This window comes from Enhydra lutris, unplaced genomic scaffold (genome assembly GCF_002288905.1).
Source record: "Enhydra lutris kenyoni isolate GAN:26980312 unplaced genomic scaffold, ASM228890v2 scaffoldscaffold12, whole genome shotgun sequence".
NCBI classification, from domain to species: domain Eukaryota; kingdom Metazoa; phylum Chordata; class Mammalia; order Carnivora; family Mustelidae; genus Enhydra; species Enhydra lutris.
In genome coordinates this window covers 64,440,883-64,462,311 of record NW_019154096.1, presented here as the reverse complement: position 1 = coordinate 64,462,311, position 21,429 = coordinate 64,440,883, and the positions used below count along the sequence as shown (strand labels likewise).

The window sequence follows — 21,429 nt, the reverse complement described above, 5'->3', positions numbered from 1 at the left end:
TGTTTATGCTCATAAATTAATATCATATTAACTAAGCGAAAAACTGGCCGTTCCATTAATTATTAAATGCTTTACGCACACTATTTCATTGAATCCTTACAGTGACCCCATAAAACAGGTAGAACAGCCCCATCACATAGGGTTAGAATCCTAGAGCCTGCAAAGCACGTGCTCTCATCCACTCTACTACATTACACTATACAAGCACCAGAAGAAAAAGTCATGATCATTTCTCTCTTCATCAAATCACGTAATTAAGAGAACCAACAGAACGAAGGGCTCCAAACTATGTTTTGATCCTTGGTAATAAAGATGACTTTAGAAAAGTTACATTAGCGCTTACAATTGAGTTCATTTTAAATCTTAAAAAAAAAAATGCTTCCAGTTGTTTTTTTTTCTTTCTGGAAATAACACATTGTTTACTGCAAAAAGAATACAGACAAGTAGAATTAAAATATTCATAATTTCATTATTCAGGAGAACCACTGTTGACACAGTTCCTCTCCATGTATTTTTATGCAATTGTGAACTATGGAATTTATTTTTTGGTAATTGTTCTTAAACATGATGCCAAATACAACGGTCAGACTTAAGTCTTTTTAATTGGCAGATATGCTAAACTAACAGTGAATTTTGTATAGGCAGAAAATTATTTCTGATATGTATTTTCAACATTTTCCTACATGGAAAAACAAGCAGAGAGTAAGTTATTTGGTGATATTAACTCAAAACTACACTGCCCAGGAGAGAAACTTAGATGGAAATTCTTGACTTGATCTTTATTTTCTATGTATGTGTACACAGATACACATACACGACATATATTCGTCCACACATGCGAAATGTTGCTGCTGGGTTAAGATCATAGCTTTCTGCAGGCCCAATAATACTAGGACTATAGTATTAGGATGGTCAAGGAGAAAACTGTTTTGTAGTCACTGAACTTTACTGAAGTTAGACTTATGGATGATTAAACTGTTAAGTTTTTCCTTGTGAATTGGTTAAATATTTGCTTGAGGCAGCATATTTAAGATAAACAAAATTCTTTTCAGGGACCATACTAATCCTGAGTATAGATTCAGAGAAAAAAAGTTCTACCACTTGTGAAATGGTATCATAAGGAGTAGTGGGAAAAATCATGACAAAGCAGCACAATAATTTAGGGCAAAGATTCTAGGTATGATGTCGAAGTGTGTGTGATGGCCCATTACTGATACTTTGATTAAGGTGACTTAAACGAAAACCTTACTCTTTCTAAACTATCACTGGCCAATAATTTATACAAGAAGAGAAGCAAAAGTTAAAAAAAATATGGAAGTCCTTATAGAAAACAGAAGGCAGACAGGGATCAAGTTTTTTAAAAATAAACTTTCTAGTGCTTCCTCTTATGTAAGAGGTTTATATTAGTCATAAGTTCTAGGAACCTATTTATACTGCTCTAGTAGGATTTACAGAAAATCATACTAAATCCATATAAATAATATTTTTAATGTAAGAAACAGTGCAGACTGGTGACTGGGTAAGAATAAGAATGTTCAATAAAACTATACTTTGAAAGAAACGTATAAGCCTAATACTAACTGAAAACTGTCTAGACAAAAGGAGTATTAAAAGATTCTGAGAAACATGTAATACAGAACTATATATGTGCTTGTGTATTATACTGAAAAATTAATTATCAGGTATTTCTGAATTAGGTTAAAACTGCATATACTTCTTTCTCAGGGAGTGAAGTATTCTCATCATATCCAACTGGAAGGAGAAGTATTATGTTTCAAATGAGATTAAAACATGACATCGTCCTATTCTCTGTAAAAGAGAGTATTAATGTTAGACACTGCTTTATTACAGAATGTTTTTTCACGGAAAGAAAAGGTTTATGAGGTAATTATATATAATTTTAAACAAGACTCTTCTTAAGTGTATATTTCTACATCTCTTTAAAAGTAGCATTAGCAGGTTACAAATTGAACCCAAGTCAGGACTACACACTTCCTTACTTCAGAGGTTTAGATAACCCAAGGGAATAAAGCTGATATGCTCAAAACTCTACTTCAAGAAGAAAAATGGGCAGGTGATACACTTCCAATCTGCTTTTGAAGCACGAAAGGCATACTATGCCATCTTGTCTACAGATATTTATTGGATAAATAAATACAGTTTACCTGACGTTTTAAAAATCCTGTAAGCTGATTAAATCACAAACATACTGAATCAATTACAGTAAAACAAAGAATAGGCTTTTAAATAGCTATAAATGGAAATGATGATAATAAAAACACGTTCAGTATCTTCTAGTGACAATTTCTTTTTGGATTAAAAATAACCCCAGTGTCATTAAATGCCCTCTATGTTTCAGCCCTAATATTTTAAAAAGAGTAATAAATATATATACATATTAATAGCATGAAAGTGCTTCACACTAGAATTTTCTTCGAAGGCTTAAAACTGATTTTTAAAAACATCACAATAAATGATAATTTAAGTTCTGAATATAGGAACCAAAAAACACAAACCCCAACCAATCTGCATATTTTAATGCTTACAACATATATACTCATTTACTCAGACGCAGCTGTCCCAATTTATTCTTTCTCATAAACAGTATCACAGACAGTAATATGTCCCCAAGTCCCTCTCTCCGTGGAAGACATGGTATCTCTGGGGACCCATTCATCACCGGTAAAACTGTATTCCTTCAGAAAAAGTTAAAGGAGTCTGTATATCCTTTGACATACTTTTTCCGAATAGAGTTATAAGGCATTAATAATGGTATGTTAAAATAGCAAATAATTTATAATAAAAATAGAAACTCTCTTTTAAATCACTTTCAACCAAGAGAATCACAGAAGAGGACAAAGAACATATTTACCACCCAGATACTCTTTTTAAGTTTCTACTGTGATGTAAAGACTTTTTTTTGGCTTAAAATAGACCTTAGACTTTGAATAGCAAGTGTCTTGATACCAACATGTGGACCGGATCCTAGGTTCTGTTTAAAGTTATTGTGAAATTTATATATTCAAATGTGCTCTTCGCTAGTAAAGGTAGAAAAAGTTAGTTAAAATATTTGGTTTCATTATTATTACCAGTATTCACTGCAAATCAGCTTCATGATAATATTCGAGACTACAGTGTGGATGAAAGTTCTGTGCCAAATAGCAGCAGAGATGACTAAATCATGGTTCAAATGATGGTCAGTGATTTAGCTGGTACACAGCCAGAATGAAGGAATTTGTTTATAATAGATAAGTAAGTATGGAGCATAGCTTTATTTTAATATCAGTTGCTAGAACTGAGCAGTGGGTTTCTTGGTATCCAGAGGCAGAAATAAAGCTGCTTTTCCTAAGTTAGAGCGATGACGAGGACAGAGGACAGCGGCCATGGTGGCCGTGTAGCTAACTGGCTTGTTAAAATCCATACCTGAGCTCTACTGGAGCGATGCCCCCTTGCTGTGCACTGCTTATTTGTAAAGGCTGACTGAACAAAATTCCCTTCATCATACAGGCATTGCTGTCTGCACTACAGTAATAAAGGAACACTCGGATAGATATCACCGCTTCCAGTGATAAGCAATCTCCAGGAATCTGCAGTGAGATCGCTGGTTGACTGGAAATGCTCTCTATTTCTCCAGAGGGTATCTGTCCTTGAAGAAGCCACTCATTGCCTAGAAAATAAAAAGGTAAATTACTAACTGTATAAGAAGACAAGGTAATTTGACAAACCTTATGAAGACTCAATTCATTCAACCAACAGATATTTAACAAAAGCCTCTAAGTGCCAGGCATTATGCTCTGTGTGAAGGACATAGATGGGATATACTGACCACCCAGGAGAAGTTTTCAGGCTAATAATCTTGATATCAAATTACTAAAATTCTTCCTTTAAACACTGCAAATTACAAATTTCTACTGGAACCAATCTGAATAATGCAAATATGCCTATAGATCCTTAATCCTTGAAATTAAAAAATGAAAACTACTAAGTTCTATAAGGCCATTTTTATCAGATAAAGTGTTTAGGAAGAGCCTATGACAACTACAAAATAACCTAGGGTATACCAATGTATGTACAACTCAGCGGTGAATTTCAAAGTCAAGATCATGATGAATTATTAAATATCCAAAGGTAAAAACCAAGAAATACATTTTTAGAAACAAGTAACACTGTATATATTATTCAGATGGGCTCAATAATGTAAACACAAGATTCTACCTCATTTTAATACCTAACTCTTCTTAGATTTAAATACATAGATTATAACACAGGTCTAGTAAACCACTAAAAATCTTCAAGCTTCTAGTATCAGAATTTTAAACATGTCTTTATTCATGCAGTGCCTCTCAGAAAGGATGTCTGTGTCGTATTGAGGAAGGCCATGTTTACGTGGACTTTCGGCTCAAAGAGGGGTTAGAAATCAAGAGCCCGCATCTGGAAAACACAGGACATGCTTTCCTGCCATCTTAAAGAGAAGACGCAGAGCACAGTCTCATGACTTCTCAATGACTTGGGTCATTAGTACAAAAACTGGACCGCCTACTGAGTGGTAATGAAATTCTACATCTACTTTTTAGCTTTTTTCTTTCTTTTCACCTCAGGATGGGCCAACAGACTCAGAGCACCTGCTTCTATTAGGTCTCTCCATCTCCCTTCCAGTACTGCTTCTAGTTCTCTCTTGGTTGAAAAATCAAATTTAAGAAAAATATGTCAGGTTGGGGAAGGAGAAAGGAAAAGGTGAAAATCTAAAGAGTTAATAAGTGAAGAGCTTTTAAACCATTATTTAAAAATTCTCTTTAAAATTTTTTGGCCTTCTTTGCTTACTTGGGAGAATATGTTTTATTTCATGGTTGGCTTTGCTAATAGCAGAATAGTGGGGAACTTTTTATATTTTAAATCAAAACAGGAAAACAACTGTGCTATTTTAATGTCCAATTCTAGAAATAAACACAAAGTCTTTTTAGATATTTTTCAGATATATCACATGTATATATTTGTGAAGTTGTAATATGCCAGTGGTGCTTTTAGAAACGCCTTTTCTGGAGGGGGGAGCTTAAAATCTTCACATGTGCTGACACCTTTAAGATTATATAGACCAAAATTTAGTTAAAAATAAAGAGATGTTTTAAGTTCTCTAAATAATTGGCCAAGAAGAAAAACCTTCCTTTAATCACAGATGTACAAATGTACCCTATAAAATAATTTTCAAAAACCTTAAATTATTAGGACTCTTGTCTGAAAGCTTATTTGCCCATGTACAATGAAAATGGAACCACTATTTTAGACTAGGGATAAAATAGGAATTTTCTCTACAGACTACTTCACCTTAATACTACCTGTATTTTGTATTCCGGTGGCTCATTATCAATCTGTGTGTTGGACCAAATAGACTTGAACAGGTTCATCTGCCAATATTGTATTTTAAAAATCAACACACTGCTCTCTAGTTACACTCGGAGAGGGAAATAACTGTGATCCCAATCGGCTCAAGTGCTTGCCGACTAACAGACACAGCACGACAGTTAAGCCAATGGTCGAGGACTGAGGAATGGCCCGGGTTTGAGGACTCCCCTGTCCCTGTCCATGGAGCTGGCTCTGAATCTCTCCCTCCTTCTCACCTGCAGAGCTCAGCCCTCTGTCCCTCGTGGTGGGCGGGGTGGTTCCCACGGCTCAGTCAGGCACCCCAGAGCCGGCCTTCCCACTCTGACCCAGCAGTTCCTCCTGGCTACACCACCAAGATCTCTCTGTTCTCGGTGTGGATGCCCAGCGGGTAGCTGCATGACCGCAGCTGCGGCCCTGAGAAAGTAGCAAGGTAGGAAGGCACAGAGCCTGGGACTGGGAAGGCACAAGAGAAGTGTGTGAGAGGGTAGGAGGGGGGAGGCGGGAGGAAATGGAAGACTGAGAACATGTGAAAGAGCGTGGGAGACCAGGCCAGAGGAAGGTCATTAGAGACAAGAAGTCAGCCCTTAGTTCTGACTGCTAGTAGTTTACAGTAGTTGTCCACTCTATTAGAGGGGCTGGGGAGCACTGCCAGCAGGCCAGCGGCAGGCTGAGTCCTTAAACAACTGGGATCACACAGTGATTCAAATACACATTCAAATCTTTACACAATTTATAGTCACTGAATACTTTGAGAATAGACTCAAACAGGATGTGCTCTTAGCTTAAATGACTACAAACTAGTGAGTAAGGACAAAGGCTCTGCCTGCATTCCGATCACAGTGATTCATCTGTATTCAATTACATGCCCTTCAACAATGTTTTAGTCGACTTGGATGGCATACTTTTAAGACATGGTCTGGGCATCCGTTTTCTTATAGCAAGCAAGTAATGGGGCTCGAGTTCTACCTCTGGCATCTCTAAAGAAGAAAATGTAGCTTCAGGCTTAACTGGTAAATCAAGTCCTTTTGAAATGAAGTAAGCATCAGCTGAAAGCGCTGAAGCACTGGACAGAGGCAGGCATGGGAGAGTAAAAGGGAACAGTAAAACCACCAAAAAGCTGAATTGGAAAAAGCCGAAATCAAGTTACTTCAGTTAAAAGAGAGTATTTTTAAAAATATCCTACTCAAAGGGAAAATCAATTTCCTTCTTTGGAATGGACTCCGAGATTTAGATCACTACACCACTGGGAGGTAGACTGGAAAGTACAATTTGATACTGGAATGTCTGCAGGATTCATCTCGTACCTTCAGCGGCTAAAAACCAGCAACTGGGCACTCCCTCCGTCAGCTTCGTTCCTGATGGGAGCTCTAATCTTAGCTTGAACTGCAGGGTCTGGCCTGGAGACGCAGCCACTGGAGAAAGTCTAATGTTTGGAGCAGATTTAGGTAGTTTGGGTAATGTTTTCTGTTTCTCTACTAGGAACGGGCCATCTACCACAGCGTTGTCAGGTCTGAAGACTGGGAGCTAGGAAGTAAGAAGATCTGTTACTTCAAGCACAAGTACATTATAGTAATCGTAAAGAGCTTATTTTTGAACCACAGTTGAAAAATGAGATTCTGTGTCAATGAAACTTAACTCCCATTCTAGTCTGAATTAGAAGAGTGCTTATTTAGACGTCCTCATGGTTATTTTATAGGTTCAGAAACGTAGTTCATCCTAGCTATAAGATTACCAATACTAATGAGACAGAGCTAAGTTCATTGTCCAGTATGTTTATAGGTGGTAGGAAATCAAAGTAAAAGTTTATCATTTAAACGCAGTGGATATAATTCCACTTATAACTTTTCACTGCTGATTATAAGATGATCTAGGTCAGGAGAAAACAACACTTATATTATGATGGCATAATATTTTGTATTATGTACTGTATTCTGTATTTTTATTTTAAAATATTATTTTGGGAATTCCTAGAATTTTAGGAAAAAAGCTCCCCCTCCCCCAGCCAACTATGCTATATCAAGAGGTAGCTTAAAATTTTTTGGAGACTATATCCTAATCTTTAAAAATTGACTAGAACTCCATTTAATAAGTTTTTTTTCCAATCTTATTTTCAATGTGTTGAGAAGTGTGGCTCCTACAGTTTCCTTTGGGAAGTTATCTGGTAAGAGATTAATGTGTGATCTTTGTTTCCTATGGTGAATCCAAGAATCCTTAAACACACACACACACACACACACACACACACACACACAACACCTGGACAACCCAACCCATGTAGTGTGTATGTTCTGTGGTTCAGTGTGTATATGTCTATACATTTTTTTAAAGACATTTAAACATAGATGAAAGTTCCAATTCTCTCCAATTTCTAGTATCTTAAACACTCTTGTCACAAGTGGAACTTTTATCTTACCAAGAACAGAGCATCCTGGAAGGAGGCATTCACTCACTACTCTACCTACATGTTTCACGTCTAACCTAGAGATGGTCTGACCAAAATTGCCTCCTTCTGTGCTGTGAGGACTTTAGTGTCATTCTTAAAATGATACTCTTTAACTTATACTTTGATTGCTTACCACAGAAATCGTTTTTGTTTCTAAATCCATCACTTTAATTTGATGATTATTGGTGTCTGCTACATATAATAACTGGTCATTCTCTCCAATACACAAGCCTCCTGGTTCATTAAAAGTTGACTCGGTAAAGGTCGAAGTGGTAACATTACTAGCGTCTCCAGTTCCTGCTAATGTTGAGCAGTTTTTTGTTTTTGGATCCACAACTTTAATCTAAAAGAAAGAACAATGCAGTATATATCCGAAGGTCAATTTCACGTTCATAGTATAGAAAAGTGCCCTGAAAAGCAAATCAGAGAGTTCGACTGCTATTAGCATTGTTACTAAATCTCAGAAAAAGAATAGGCATTTCCAGGGCACTTGAGTGGCTCAGTTAGTTAAGTGTCTGGCTTTTTTTTTTTTTTTTTTAAGATTTTATTTATTTATTTGACAGGCAGAGATCACAAGTAGGCAGAGAGGAGGAAGCAGGCTCCCCGCTGAGCAGAGAGCCTGATGCCCCAAGTGTCCGGCTCTTGATTTCCGCTCAGGTCCTGCTCAGGGCTGTGAGACTGAGCCCTGCCTCAGGCTCTTGCCCAGCAGGGAGTCTGCCTGAGATTTTCTGCCTCTCCCTCTCCCTTGTTCCTCCCAACACTCATGCAGGTACTGTCTCTCAAATAAATAAATCAATCTTAAAAGAAAAAATAGGCATTTCCCTATTTTCTTAAAAAGTCAAATATTCAAATTACAGACTCAGGGGAAACACTCCATTCTGAGAGCTAAAAACTCCGTAAAACACCCAGTTACATCTTATCTTTCAGCAGCAATCTTTGATGAAATTATTTCTGGAATCAAATTTTTAAAAATGTTATGGTTTTTCCTCACAATGAGACTCAGTTGAACAGACTTTCTTCTTTCTCATGAACATCTAACACGGGTTGAGAATTGGCTACTTATGTTAAACCTAATGATTTCCAATTGTGCCTCAATTATGTTAACTTATGGTGTCATCACAAGGTATTAACATTTTCCACTCATTTTTATAGAAAAGAAAAATGCAATAAAAATGGCAACAGTTGAATAATTCGTGCAACAGAGACAAAAATGGAAATGCTGCTGAAAATGGAATTATTTGCTAGCAGGCACTGCAACTATGCAACAGCTCAAAAACGTTCCTTTGTTAGTTGACATATTAATTTCCCTGCCACCTGCTGCCTTATTTACCCTGTTACTAGGCAGCTTTGATGGATCGCAATTCACGATTTTTTGCTGTAGTTATGGGGGATTTATTTAGTCCCTTCCCCAGCTCCGAGTGCCATCATATCCTCTTTGCAAAGAAAGGACTAAGAAAAGAACAGCAAAGGCTTGTACATAGTTGTCAAAGACTGTTACTCCTCTCTATTTTAAAGTAGCAGTTGGAGGAGGCTCACAAAGCTTTCAGCTTTTAAATGCCACAGATGAAAAGCAGGATATTCTAGAATTCTGTTGAGACTCACCTTGTGATTATAAGAGTCTGCCACGTAAAGTAAATTCCTTTTCTTGTCCCAAGTTACTCCAAGTGGGTGCTGAAGCTTGGCATTGACTCCTACTCCATCAACGTCACCAAAAGCAAATAAATTCTTTTTTTTTTTTTTTTTAAGAAAAAACATCACGCATTAAAATTTTTATAGTGCTACCGCACAGGGTATAAAAAAAACTATATATTCTACTTAAAGGGGAAATGGGTCTGATTTCATATAAATTGGCCTGGGTATTCAATTTAGACCCCCAAAAATGACAGAATTTTGAACCTGTGTTAATTGTGGCACTTGGTAGTTTTATTCACAGTAATCACACATCTGGTCAGGAACCAGTCAAGTCTACTAATCTGCTGCTCTTTCCACCCTCCTGCCAAGTATCTAATTTACATTTTCCTCTTCCCTGGGTGATCAGTATTTATCCTTCCATTCTTCCTGAAGCCTTGACATTTGTGTAATCAAATTAGAGTCAACTGACCTTTCTTAGATGGTTTTGTTACTTGTGTTTCTTTATATTCACAATTCCTTTGGCCTGACTTCCACTTTAATTTATGGACAGGCCAAGAACTAGTTCTCCTGAAATGTATTAAATCTTCACTATTTAAAACACACAAGCGTGCTAAGGTCTGGGCGTAGCATGCGAAAATGACCTTCACACATTACCATGGGATCTCTTTCTCCTCCCACGAGGTGCTTCACTGCTCCGTCCTTCAGCGAGACGGTTCGCACTGTGCTGCTCTCACTGTCTGCAACAAACAGGCAGCTCCAGGGATCTTCCGGGGCCACAGAAAGACCTGAAGGCTGGGCGAAGCCCGCCTTGTGAGGATATGCGTTATTTCGGTTCTCTTCATTTCCGCTTCCAGCAAACCGAAGGCAGGTTCCTTTTTTCAGCTCACTAAAAAAAGCCAAGTTCATAGGTGGAATTGACATCATTATTTTGTGTCCACTGTAGTAATCAAATGAATTTAAGTGATGAAACTGGTGGAGATAAGCATTGTTTAAAAAAAACAGACATGTGATCTTAGCCTTAAGTGTGCAAGTCAGCTTTTTCTAAAGTTTTTCTAAATCATTAATGTACTTTTTTTTTTTTTTTGGACATACACAAAATTAAAACTATTCTCAATGGCCAGAGAGGAAATCCCTGACAAGAATGATCATATTGTTGACTGGATAGTGTGTGTGTGTGTGTATGTGTGTATGTGTGTGTGTGTGTTTTCTACAAATGTCCAGAGACAGGTATATCTGGATCCCACCTCAACTTCTGTAAGGACGATTATGCTGCTTTAATCAACTGTAAAATCAACTTTTTATATACAATAGGGAAACTTCTACTTAAAGGACTTTGCAATGATTCTTTTTCTAAGAGAAAGTTTTACACTTTGTCTTCCAGGTTTATGCTAGAGGAAATAGGAGGAAGACATGGTGGTGTGCTGTGTTGAGGGAGGGGAAGCAGCTGACTCAGGATGCAAAATAATGAGACAACATGTACATCATCATCTCTAGGTATGGCCCAGCAAGCCTAAGTCTAGGATGACCACCAATCACTTATTCATTGATGTGTTCCCCATGCTAAATTAGGTAGAGAACAGGGGACAGAGGCAAAGGGACACAGACTATATAAGAGTCAGCCACTTATTCAACAAACTTATTTAAAAATGTAGTCAGGGAAATATATGTGATAGCTAATATGCCAAACAAATAAGAGGTAATTAATATGAATCTTAATTTCAAATAGGAGTTTCTTTAATTAAATAAAATAAAGAGTGGGGAGAAAAAGTAACTTCTAAAATGTTAGCAGTCTTTACCACTGGAAGATCAGTAATACAGATCAGTCATCCTTAAAACTATGATACACGTCCATGGGATCCGACTGGACATTTTCCTATTATGAACAAGAGTGAGAACTCTACTTATTTGGAAATTTAGCCCACTCTTGACCATATGGGTCAAAAATAGCCATCAATTAGAACAGTGCATTCTGGCCATCTCTGTTACTGTTTATAATTATGCCTCATGTTAACGTTCCTGGTCACTGTACTGTCAGGCTATCATCTCTTGCCTAGAGATAACCATAGTCCCCTCACTGCTATCTCTGTCTCTAGTTTTGTCCCAGGCCAAATGCTGCCAGTGTTCTCTGAAAAGCACAGATCTAATCACTTCACTAGCTAGCTCAAAACTTTCCATAAAGGCACGCAGAATAATGTTCACATTTCTTCAAAGGACACATAAGGTGCTTCATGATCTGGCTTTTACTCACAAAACTAGTGTCATTTCTTGCCAGGAAAACCTCCACTCTCCTAAGTCCTACTCCTCTATCCAGTTTTAATTTAGCTTCTTTCAGGAAGCCCTCCTTGATACCTCTATTTTACTGATACTGGGTTCCTCCTATTTACGTGAGGGACAATTTTACTTTAAGGGACAGCCGAGTAGGAGGAAATGGTTCTGGAAACCAGTAAATGCAACCAGAAACAGCACCAGGGAGAGAAGGAAAACGAGGGAAGGAGGAAGGGAGACGGGGAGAGAAGGAACTTATCAGTGCAGTAATGTAACTACGTAGGGAGGGTAATGAGGTCATAGAGAAGAATATGGTCAGTTCTACCTGGAACGTGCGGGAGAAGAGACAAGGCTCTACAGAAGGGGTATAAGAAACTCTGCAGATGCGCTACTTTTTCATTTTTATGTCCCCAACAGTGGTGGTGAAACTCCTACATTTACTGTATAAACCAGGCACTAGGTTGAGCTCTTCATACATATTGCTCGTTTTCAAAACATGCCTATGAGATAGATCCAAGAGACCGAAGCACAGAAGTTAAAGCGGCTCTCCTAAGCTCCCACAGACAGTGAGTGGCAGAGCCACGATTCAGTCTTAGGCAGGACCACAAAACCTGAGCCACTAAGCACTCTGCCAAGTAGCGTTCAAACGTCCGTGTTCCTGAGCAGGGGTACGGGGGCTGCATGTTAGGAGATGAGGGGCCACCAAACACTTCTCTGGAGGCTCGACAGGACTGATCTTCCCCGTTCCCGGAAGTCAGCAATGGTGGCCACAAGACCTACTTGGGCTGAAGAAATTTAAGTAAAGCTGATGTGTGTCACTTCTGAGCAACTCACCACCCCTCTCTCTGCCAGGATTACCGGCAAAGGTCCAGATGGTGGCTGCTTCATCAGCCTGGTCAACAGCCCGGCAGAGGAGTGCTCCCCACCAAACCTACGTGAGCAAGCAAGAAACCAACCTTATCTCACGCTCCGGAGAATCCGGGTTGTCTGTTACGGTGCCAGAGCCCAGCGCATCCCAACTAGCACAGAGGTGCTGCGAGAAGAGAGACCTGAGGAGAGGGGATTCTGTGAACTCATGTAGTTTGCCCAAAGAGAGAGACGGTCACTTACTTTTTCTTCGGTAGTCTGCCACAGTCCAGCAGCAGTGCCCATATCTGATGAGTCCCTGCCATGGCTATCCACAGAACATCATCTCTTTGGACCTCCGAACCTTTATAAAAATAAACAGGAATTAATATTTCAGTAATACAAATACCCACATCTTTCATAAATTTAAAGATGACAGCAGTATGATTATAAATCATCTGAAGAAGAAAAAAGTATTTACAGTTTTAAGTTGCTTTTGGAATTTTTCCATTTTCCTTGTGAAAGGTTTCTTTATATTTATAAATTTACCTGTAAATTCACAGAAATCCAAAGTATTCTTAAATAGCAGGAAGTCCCTCTGCATCTCTGGGCACAATGTTTTTAAATATCTGATTTCTTATTTGATAAAATAGGTTGACATATACTCTCCAAAGAAACTCTGCCAGTCAAACACCTAGCCTAACCACTGAAATCATATGCTTTAATAACAGGTTCTTTGAATAATTTCTCATGAAAAAAAAACCCTATCTTTTAATAGTGTAAGAAATAGGTATTTCCACTAGGGGTGTCTAGCTGGCTCAGTCAGTAGAACATGCGACTCTTGGTTTCAAGGTCATGAGTTCGAGCCCCACATTGGGCAAAAGTAAAATAAAGGGGTGCCTGGGTAGCTCAGTTGGTTAAGCATCTGCCTTCGGTTCAGACCATGATCCTAGGGTCCTGGGATCCAGTCCCACATTGGGTTCCATGCTCAGTGGAACTTCTCCTCTGCCTGCTGCTCCCCTTGCTTGTGTGTTTAGTCTGTCTCTGACAAATAAAATCTTTAAAAATATGTATTTTTTAAAAAAATATATTTCCACCCAGGATTGGCTAGACTTTGAAACACATCACATTTCCTATTCGAAAATCCATTATTTAAATGGTTTTAAGGCTTTTTCCAAAAACTATAGTTGACATGCAAAAAAGCTAAAACTATATTACAATATAGACTATACAATATATTATAATTGTTTATGCAAACTTGTAAGTAATTTTCTACTTTCTTAGACCGTTACAACTTATTACAATGTGACAAGGTTCTATTTTTCAAATTAATGCTACTGTTAAAATATTTAATTTAGGAGTGCCTGGCTGGCTCAGTCAGTGGAGCATGTGACTCTTGATCTTAGTCGTGAGTTGGGGGGTGTGGGGCCTAAAAAATGTATCTATTTTAAAGTGTATCCTGAGATGACTTTTACATGTAGTAGAGAATTTTAAAAATAATTTTGTCAGATATTCCTTTTGCTAAAAGAAATATCTTGGTAAGGCAATTTTATTTGTTATTTTAACTTCAAGTAGTATGTGTCCAGAAGGAACCTGTTTTCCTTCACGTGTCTTTCAATTTAACGACAACAAAAATAGTATTGATGGTTCTCAATAAATTGTGGTGGCTATGTGCCAAGCACTTCATAGAGATTATCACTTACATTTTCTCAAATGCCCAAGGGACAGGTAGTGTTATTAGGCCCTTTTTACAGATAAAGGAACTGAGGCCTTAGAGAGGTGAGGAAACTTGCCAGGATCCCAGCGCCAGTAAATGAACAGGAATCTGACACCAGGCAGTGCAACAGAAAAATCTGGATCACATGTTGCCTCTTTTTCTGTGTTCTTAATTGCTATCCTATGAAATCTAAAGGAAAGTATTTCAATTTAATTTTTCGTAGTCAAATATTTTTATGAACAAAAATTATATTAAAAGTGACAAGGGCATCCATTTATTCTGGGGACTCGGTCTCTGCTTAATCACCTTCAGAGTAGATCAAAGCTTTTCCTAAGTATTTTATTTTGCTCCTGCCATGTGAGGACAAGGTACAAAGGTGACCATCCATAAGCCAGAAGAGAGCTCTCTCCAGAAACCAGTCATGCTGGCCTCCTGACCTTGGACTTCTAGCCTTCAAAACTGTGAGAAAATAAATTTCTGTTGTTTAAGCCACCCCAACTATGGTACTTTGTTATGGCAGCCTGAGGTGACTAAGATATTCCCCCTGAGAACAGAAATGAGACAAGGATATCTGCTAATCAACATTTTTATTGAGCATCATTTGAGGCCCCAATTTGTGCAACAAGAAGCAAAAAGCATAAAGGTTAGAGATAAAGCTGCAATTATTAGAAGATGACCTGCTTTGAAAGCCTCTACCTTGCCCAAGGAGAGCTGTGTTGGTATATAGCTGAGTGAAACACCAAACCAGTTCTCCAAACAGACCAGCCTAGTTCAACCAGGGTCTATTATATGAAGGCCAAATTTCATAGTAGTAAAGTGCGAACAGTTTGTTTGGTTTTGCTCTCTGTGTACTTATTTCCTTTAGAAGCCTCACGAATGAGAAAAAGTAGAGAAGCAAAGGCTGTGTCAGATCATGATTTCAGTGTCTTGGGATTTCCCATGACAACTGATGGTGACGATGATGGTGACAGTGGGAAGGAGGGGGATGGTGACCATCCAGAACATTTCCTATATTTAAGGCACTGAGCTAAGGAATAAGCACCTTACGGGGATTACTTCCTTTAATGACTTTAGTAAGTCTTATTCTTATCATCTCCATTTTACAAAGCAGCTGAAATTGAAAAGGGTTAAGTAAATTATTGAAATTCACATAGCTAAACCCAGAATAATAATCTATTAGTGAGTCTGACTCCAGATTATTCGTGTTCTGATCAGAATGCAGGAAATACAGAAGTGAGCCTGGGCTCTTCTGGCCAAGTCCTTGCTTGGCCCATTGACTTCTCCCTCCCTCCTCCCTCTGCCCCATGGACTTAGCTCAGGCTTGAAGTACACAAAAACATGTTCTGTGTGATCGGAAGCAGAGATCTGATTAAAGGTAATCATGCCTGTCTATTCTAGGATGTGTGCCTAGGTTCACTCCTGTCCTTCCCTCCCAGTAGCCTGTGGCATAAGCCTATGGCCGAATAATCTCTTACCAGGATTTTTTCCCAATCCCTTGCCTTTCCATTTTTGGTTTGTTTCAGCTTATCGGCAGCTCTCTGTGACTCACAAGATGAAACTCTGTTATAGCAAATACTTCTGCAGTACTTTCTATGGGGCCAGGCTCTATTCTAAGTGCTCCATGTATATTAGCCCTCATAATTCTTGTAATAAAGCTTCTGAGCTAGATACTATTAATATCTTTAATTTAGATGAGGAAATTGGGGCATAAAGAGACTAGGTAACTTGTCCAAAAATCACATAACTATTAAGATGTAAAACTAATTAAAACCCAAGTGGTCTGGCTCCAGTCCATGCAATACTGCCTCTGAGGAAGTTTTTACCCAGCCTGATCATTCCCCCGAGGGCTGAAGGATTTGTTCTTGCAGATAAAATGTGAGTTGAAAGAAAGAAAAAGAAAGAAAGAAAGAAAGGAATGAAGGAAGGAAGAAAGAGGTCTGGCATTTATAAGGCTTATCAAACCAACCAGAATCGTATTAATAATGTATATTGTTCACCCTGGAGTCTGAAATGCGAAGCACACAGTTGTACTATCACATATGGGTATTAGTTTTGTTCCTTCTAACAAGAATGTGACAATCATAAACATCTCAATTTTAAATTAAGAGTACACTTAGTATTACTGATTTTCAACAGTCACTTAAAAATAAAAGAGACTATGCCAAAAGCTGAGAAAGGTTTAGCAAGTATTTCAAAAGACAAAAATCTTTCATTAGTAAGGATTAGTGAAATAATTTTTGAAGACAGGAATAAAACCAGCAAATGAAATACGAAAATAAAAGCAAATTACCTGCCAATGAGCTTTTAAAAATTCAGTGTTCTATTAAGCAGCTATGATCAAAAATAGATCCCAATCATTAGAACCCTCTAAATAGCAACTGGGAAATTGTCCATTTGTGTAGTTTTTTTTCTACAAAGTCTCTAAACCTCCTAGGAAGCAAAACCTCAGGCCATTAGGAGAAAGAAGTAAAGCCTAACACCCCCTTGCACAGGAAAACACGAATCATAGCTGTAGAAGGGTAGGAAAACAAAAAAACAAAAAAAAAAACCCAAAAAACAAACAAACAAAAAACAACCTTTCTACCTCTCTCTGGGGGAGGAGCAGAGAACCACCTTTGGCCAAAGACCCCATATTGACACCAATACAGGTTTTCCACTGCTGAGGGAGCAGCAGAAAATTCCTCAGAACCACTCAGAGTTTAGTTGCCAGAGACAGAAAGAACAGAAACAGTAAGGAGGCCCAGGCACACAGAGTCTCCCGGAGACTGAGGCTGACCAGAAGAACAGAACACCTCCTTAGCCCCACTGCAGCCTAGTACAGAATACCAAACAGCAGCTATCTGGCTCATGAGGAGCTGCGAGAGCGCAAGGAGACGACCACCCTGGGGCTTGGCTGTGCAGGATGACTGAACACTGCTGGGTACTGACACTGAGAAAAACCCTCTGGCATGTAGGCCCCTGTGCTAAGGTAACAGCAACCCAGTGCCAAAGCGATGTGAAAGCTGTGATAAACTGACAGTAAGCACAGCAATAAAACCCCAAGTCAGCCTAGGTTCTGTTTAATTGACTCAACCTCCCTTATAATGGCATAAATACACTGATCTCATCAGCCTCTACAGTTCTATTCAAAATTACTGGAGTATAACAAAAAAATGAGAAGACACACATAAAAGAAAAGCAGAACAAAATAAAATAAAACAATCCAAAACCAAAACCAAAACCAAAACCAAAACCCCATTTTCAAGAGGAAAAGCAATCAACAGAAACAGACTCAGAGATGACCTGAAATTTACAACTACACAACATGGACTTTCTATGTTAAAGAATCTAGAGAAAAAAGTGGTCAACATACCTATACAGATGAAAAATTTAAACAGGTAAATGGAATCTATAAGAAATAGTAAAATGGAAATGCAATACCAGAAAGAATCAGTGATAATTCTTTAAGCAAACTCATCAGTTGATTAAACATAGCTGAGGAAAAAATGACCCTAAAGATAAATCAATATAAATTATATGAACTGAAACACAAAAGGGAGAAAAAGGGGTGAAATAAAAAGAAAATATGGTATGTAAGAGTTGCTTACATACAAGTAACTGAAATCCCAGAAAGAAGAGAAAGAAAGGAGCAGAAGACATATTTGAAGAGCTGAAGGACATAAATAATAAAGGACACAAAACTACAGACTCAAGAATTCTAAGCAGGATAACTCCCGAACATATTAGTCAAACCAAAGAGAAAATCTTCATGGCAGTCATGAAAGAACTAGGAAAATAATTAGACCTCTTGTTTAAAACTATGTTTTAAGGCAGTAGAACAACATCTTCAAAGTGTGTATGTGTATACATATATATACACACATATATTAAATATAAAATATATTATTTTATACTAATTAATATATATTAAATATATATTTTATATAATACATTAAATATATTAAATATATATTACATATATTTAGAAGTCAATACAGACTTGCATATGGAGTAAAAAATACGTTTCAAAAACGAAGGTAAATACTATTTCAGACATCCCACCTCCAACCACCCTACTTAAAAAAGGAAGGCCAAGAGAAATTAATGTCAGTAGACATGTGCCTCAAGAAATGTTACAGAAGTTCTCTAGGCTAAAGTGGTTATTATTCCAGGACCCTCGAGACTCTAAGAAAACAGTTTGGCAATTTCTTATAAAACTACACATACACTTACCATATGACCCAGCAGTTTCAATTCCTAAGCATCTATTCAAGAAAATAAATATGTTTATGTCCACATAAAAACCTGTACACAAATGTTTATAGAGGTTTTAGTCACTGCCATAAACTAGAGATATTAAAAACGTCTATCAACCAGTGAATTAATAAACAAAGTGTGTTACAGCCATACAATGGAATACTACTCAAAAAAAAAAAAAAACACTGCTGATACAAGCAGCAACAGGAATGAATGTCAAAAGCTAAATGGAGGGGCATCTGGGTGGCTCAGTGGGTTAAAGCCTCTGCCTTCGGCTCAGGTCATGATCCCAGGGTCCTGGGATCGAGCCCCACGTTGGGCTCTCTGCTCAGTGGGGAGCCTGCTTCCCTTCCTCTCTCTCTGCCTCCCTCTCTGCCTACTTGTGGTCTCCGCGTGTCAAATAAATAAATAAAATCTTTAAAAAAAAAAAAAAGCTAAATGGAAGCAGACAGACATAAAGACTATTATGAGCAACAAGAAATAGATGATTGTTGCCAGTAGCTGCAGTGAGTGGCAGAAGGGGTGGGAGGGAGACTGAACAAAGGGTCATGAGAACTTTTGGGGGGTGATGGAAATATTCTGTATCTTAATTGTAGTAACGGCTAGAAAACTGTATAGGTTTATCAAAATACACAGAACTTATACATAATAAGGGTGAATTTCACTTTCTATAAATTATACCTCATTAAAAAATTTTATTTAAAAAATCTTATAAATACAAAGTCAATGTGATAAGATAATAAAAGAATCTTCTCTCAAATTTTAAATATGAAACCATTTTAACAAAATAAAAACACATTAGTCATGCTGTATAAAGTTTATTCCTCAAAAAAATCTCATCTATTTTAGAGGATGTTTTTTATATTTTATAGCGTATTAATGGAAATCAAAGAAGCATATTATCTAAGCACATAAGTACCAACACTAGAGTTTTAGACTAGCATACTAAACAGCTGGATTTCAATCATTTAAAGTTGTATAAGAACAGCTAAATTATAAAATGCTGATTAAAGGGCCAGGGAAGGTTAATGGGATTCGGGCACATTGTCCTTTCCATAAATTATTCTAAATCAGGTAACGTCTAAAGTACTTAGAGACTAGCAGGGGTTTTGACCTTTATGATAAAAAAGCTCTTAGAAATACCGTGAGGATTCTGAAAAACTATAAATTTATTGTAGTTGGTAATTATTTTTAGTGCATTATGAAGCTCTGACCATTATTCACAGTGATAATAAAAAATGAACAAAGATGAAACAATCTCTTTTGTAAAAATCATTTTGTGTTATTTTTATGCCTTTATTACTGTGATGGCATGACTGGGCTAAATATTTAGCCCATTAGTCACCATTTAAAATACATATATGCACCTTCACAATACATGTATACTTAAATAATCAGAGGTACTGAAGTACCTTTCTCTAAGCTCTTGAAGTATGTTGTTTCTTAAATGGGTCTCTTGATAAGATACACATTCAGTTGTGTATTCATCCACAGTATTTTTCATTCTTTACCTAATCTATTGTTTTTTAAAGTTCAATTTTTAATTAAACATACATACAGGGGCGCCTGGGTGGCTCAGTGGGTTAAAGCCTCTGCCTTAGGCTCAGGTCATGATCTCAGGGTCCTGGGATCGAGCCCCGCATTGGGTTCTCTGCTCAGCAGGGAGCCTGCTTCCCCCCTCTCTCTGCCCGCCTCTCTGCCTACTTGTGATCTCTCTCCGTCAAATAAATAAATAAAACCTTAAAAAAATTAAAAAAAAACATACATACAAATGGATGCCTTATATATAAAGTTTAATAACTAAAAATCCATGCACACAACCAAGCCGAAGAAGAATATTATTTGAAAACCTCATGCATCCTTCCATGATCATATCCCCTCTTTTTCCCACAAGGAACCACTAGTCTAAAAATTTCTGTTTTTCATATTTTTATTTTCTTTTTTAATTTTACTATGTCTGGATGGATCTCTCAATGTACAGCTGACCACTGAAAACAGGTCTGAACTACATGGGTCCACTTATGCACAGATTTTTTTCAATCAATACAGTATAGTACTGTAATTGTATTTTCTCTTATGATTTTCTTTTTTTTTTTTAAGATTTTATTTATTTATTTGACAGATAGAGATCACAAGTAGGCAGAGAGGCAGGCAGAGAGAGAGAGGAGGAAGCAGGCTCCCTGCTGAGCAGAGAGCCCGATGCAGGGCTCGATCCCAGAACCCTAGGATCATGACCTGAGCCGAAGGCAGAGGCTTAACCCACTGAGCCACCCAGGTGCCCCTCTCTTATGATTTTCTTAACATTTTCTTTTGTCTAGGTTACTTTTTTGTAAGAATACAGTATATAGTGACGCCTGGGTGACTCAGTTGGTGAAGTGTCTGCCTTTGGCTCAGGTCATGATCCCAGGATGCTGGGATCTAGTCTTCTATTAGGCCCCCTGCTCAGTAGGGAGCCTGCTTCTCCCTCTCCCTCTGCTGCTTTCTCTGCTTGCATGCTCCCTCTAACAAACAAATGAACAAAATCTTAAAAAAAAAAATACAGCATAAAATACATACAATATACAAACTACGTGTCAATCAACAGTTCAAGCTGTCAGTAAGGCTTCCAGTTAACAGTAGGCTATTAATAGTTCAGTTTTGGGAGCGTCAAAGTTACATGCAGATTATTCCCTGCGGGGAGGTCAGTGTCCCTAACCCCTGCATATGCAAAGGTCAATTGTATAGTCTTGCTTCGTAGTCAACTTTCTGTAAGAGAAATCATATTTAGGTCTCTTCTGTACCTTGAGGTCTTACTCAGATGCCTGAGACTTGTCTGCAAATGCTAGCTGTAGCTGGGGGCCACTGTCTGCACTGCAGGACAGCCTAATGGAGGAAGATACCACAACCCCGAATCTAGTTTCCATGTTTTCCT

At 37.9% G+C, this 21,429-nt stretch overlaps 1 protein-coding gene across 1 annotated transcript in view; it reads right to left on the bottom strand.

The window, feature by feature from the left end:
• Positions 1-388: 388 nt before the first annotated feature.
• Positions 389-21,429, bottom strand: part of LOC111145337 (NHL repeat containing 2) — a 62,507-nt gene continuing 41,466 nt past the window's right edge. Inside the window, exons 6-11 of the mRNA XM_022500178.1 lie at positions 12,830-12,929; positions 10,109-10,340; positions 9,425-9,547; positions 7,956-8,165; positions 6,684-6,903; positions 389-3,667 (exon numbers count right to left, since the gene is read on the bottom strand). Of these exons, the coding sequence (XP_022355886.1) occupies positions 3,411-3,667; positions 6,684-6,903; positions 7,956-8,165; positions 9,425-9,547; positions 10,109-10,340; positions 12,830-12,929 (1,142 nt within the window). The 3' untranslated portion in view covers positions 389-3,410. The remainder of the gene's footprint in view (positions 3,668-6,683; positions 6,904-7,955; positions 8,166-9,424; positions 9,548-10,108; positions 10,341-12,829; positions 12,930-21,429) is intronic.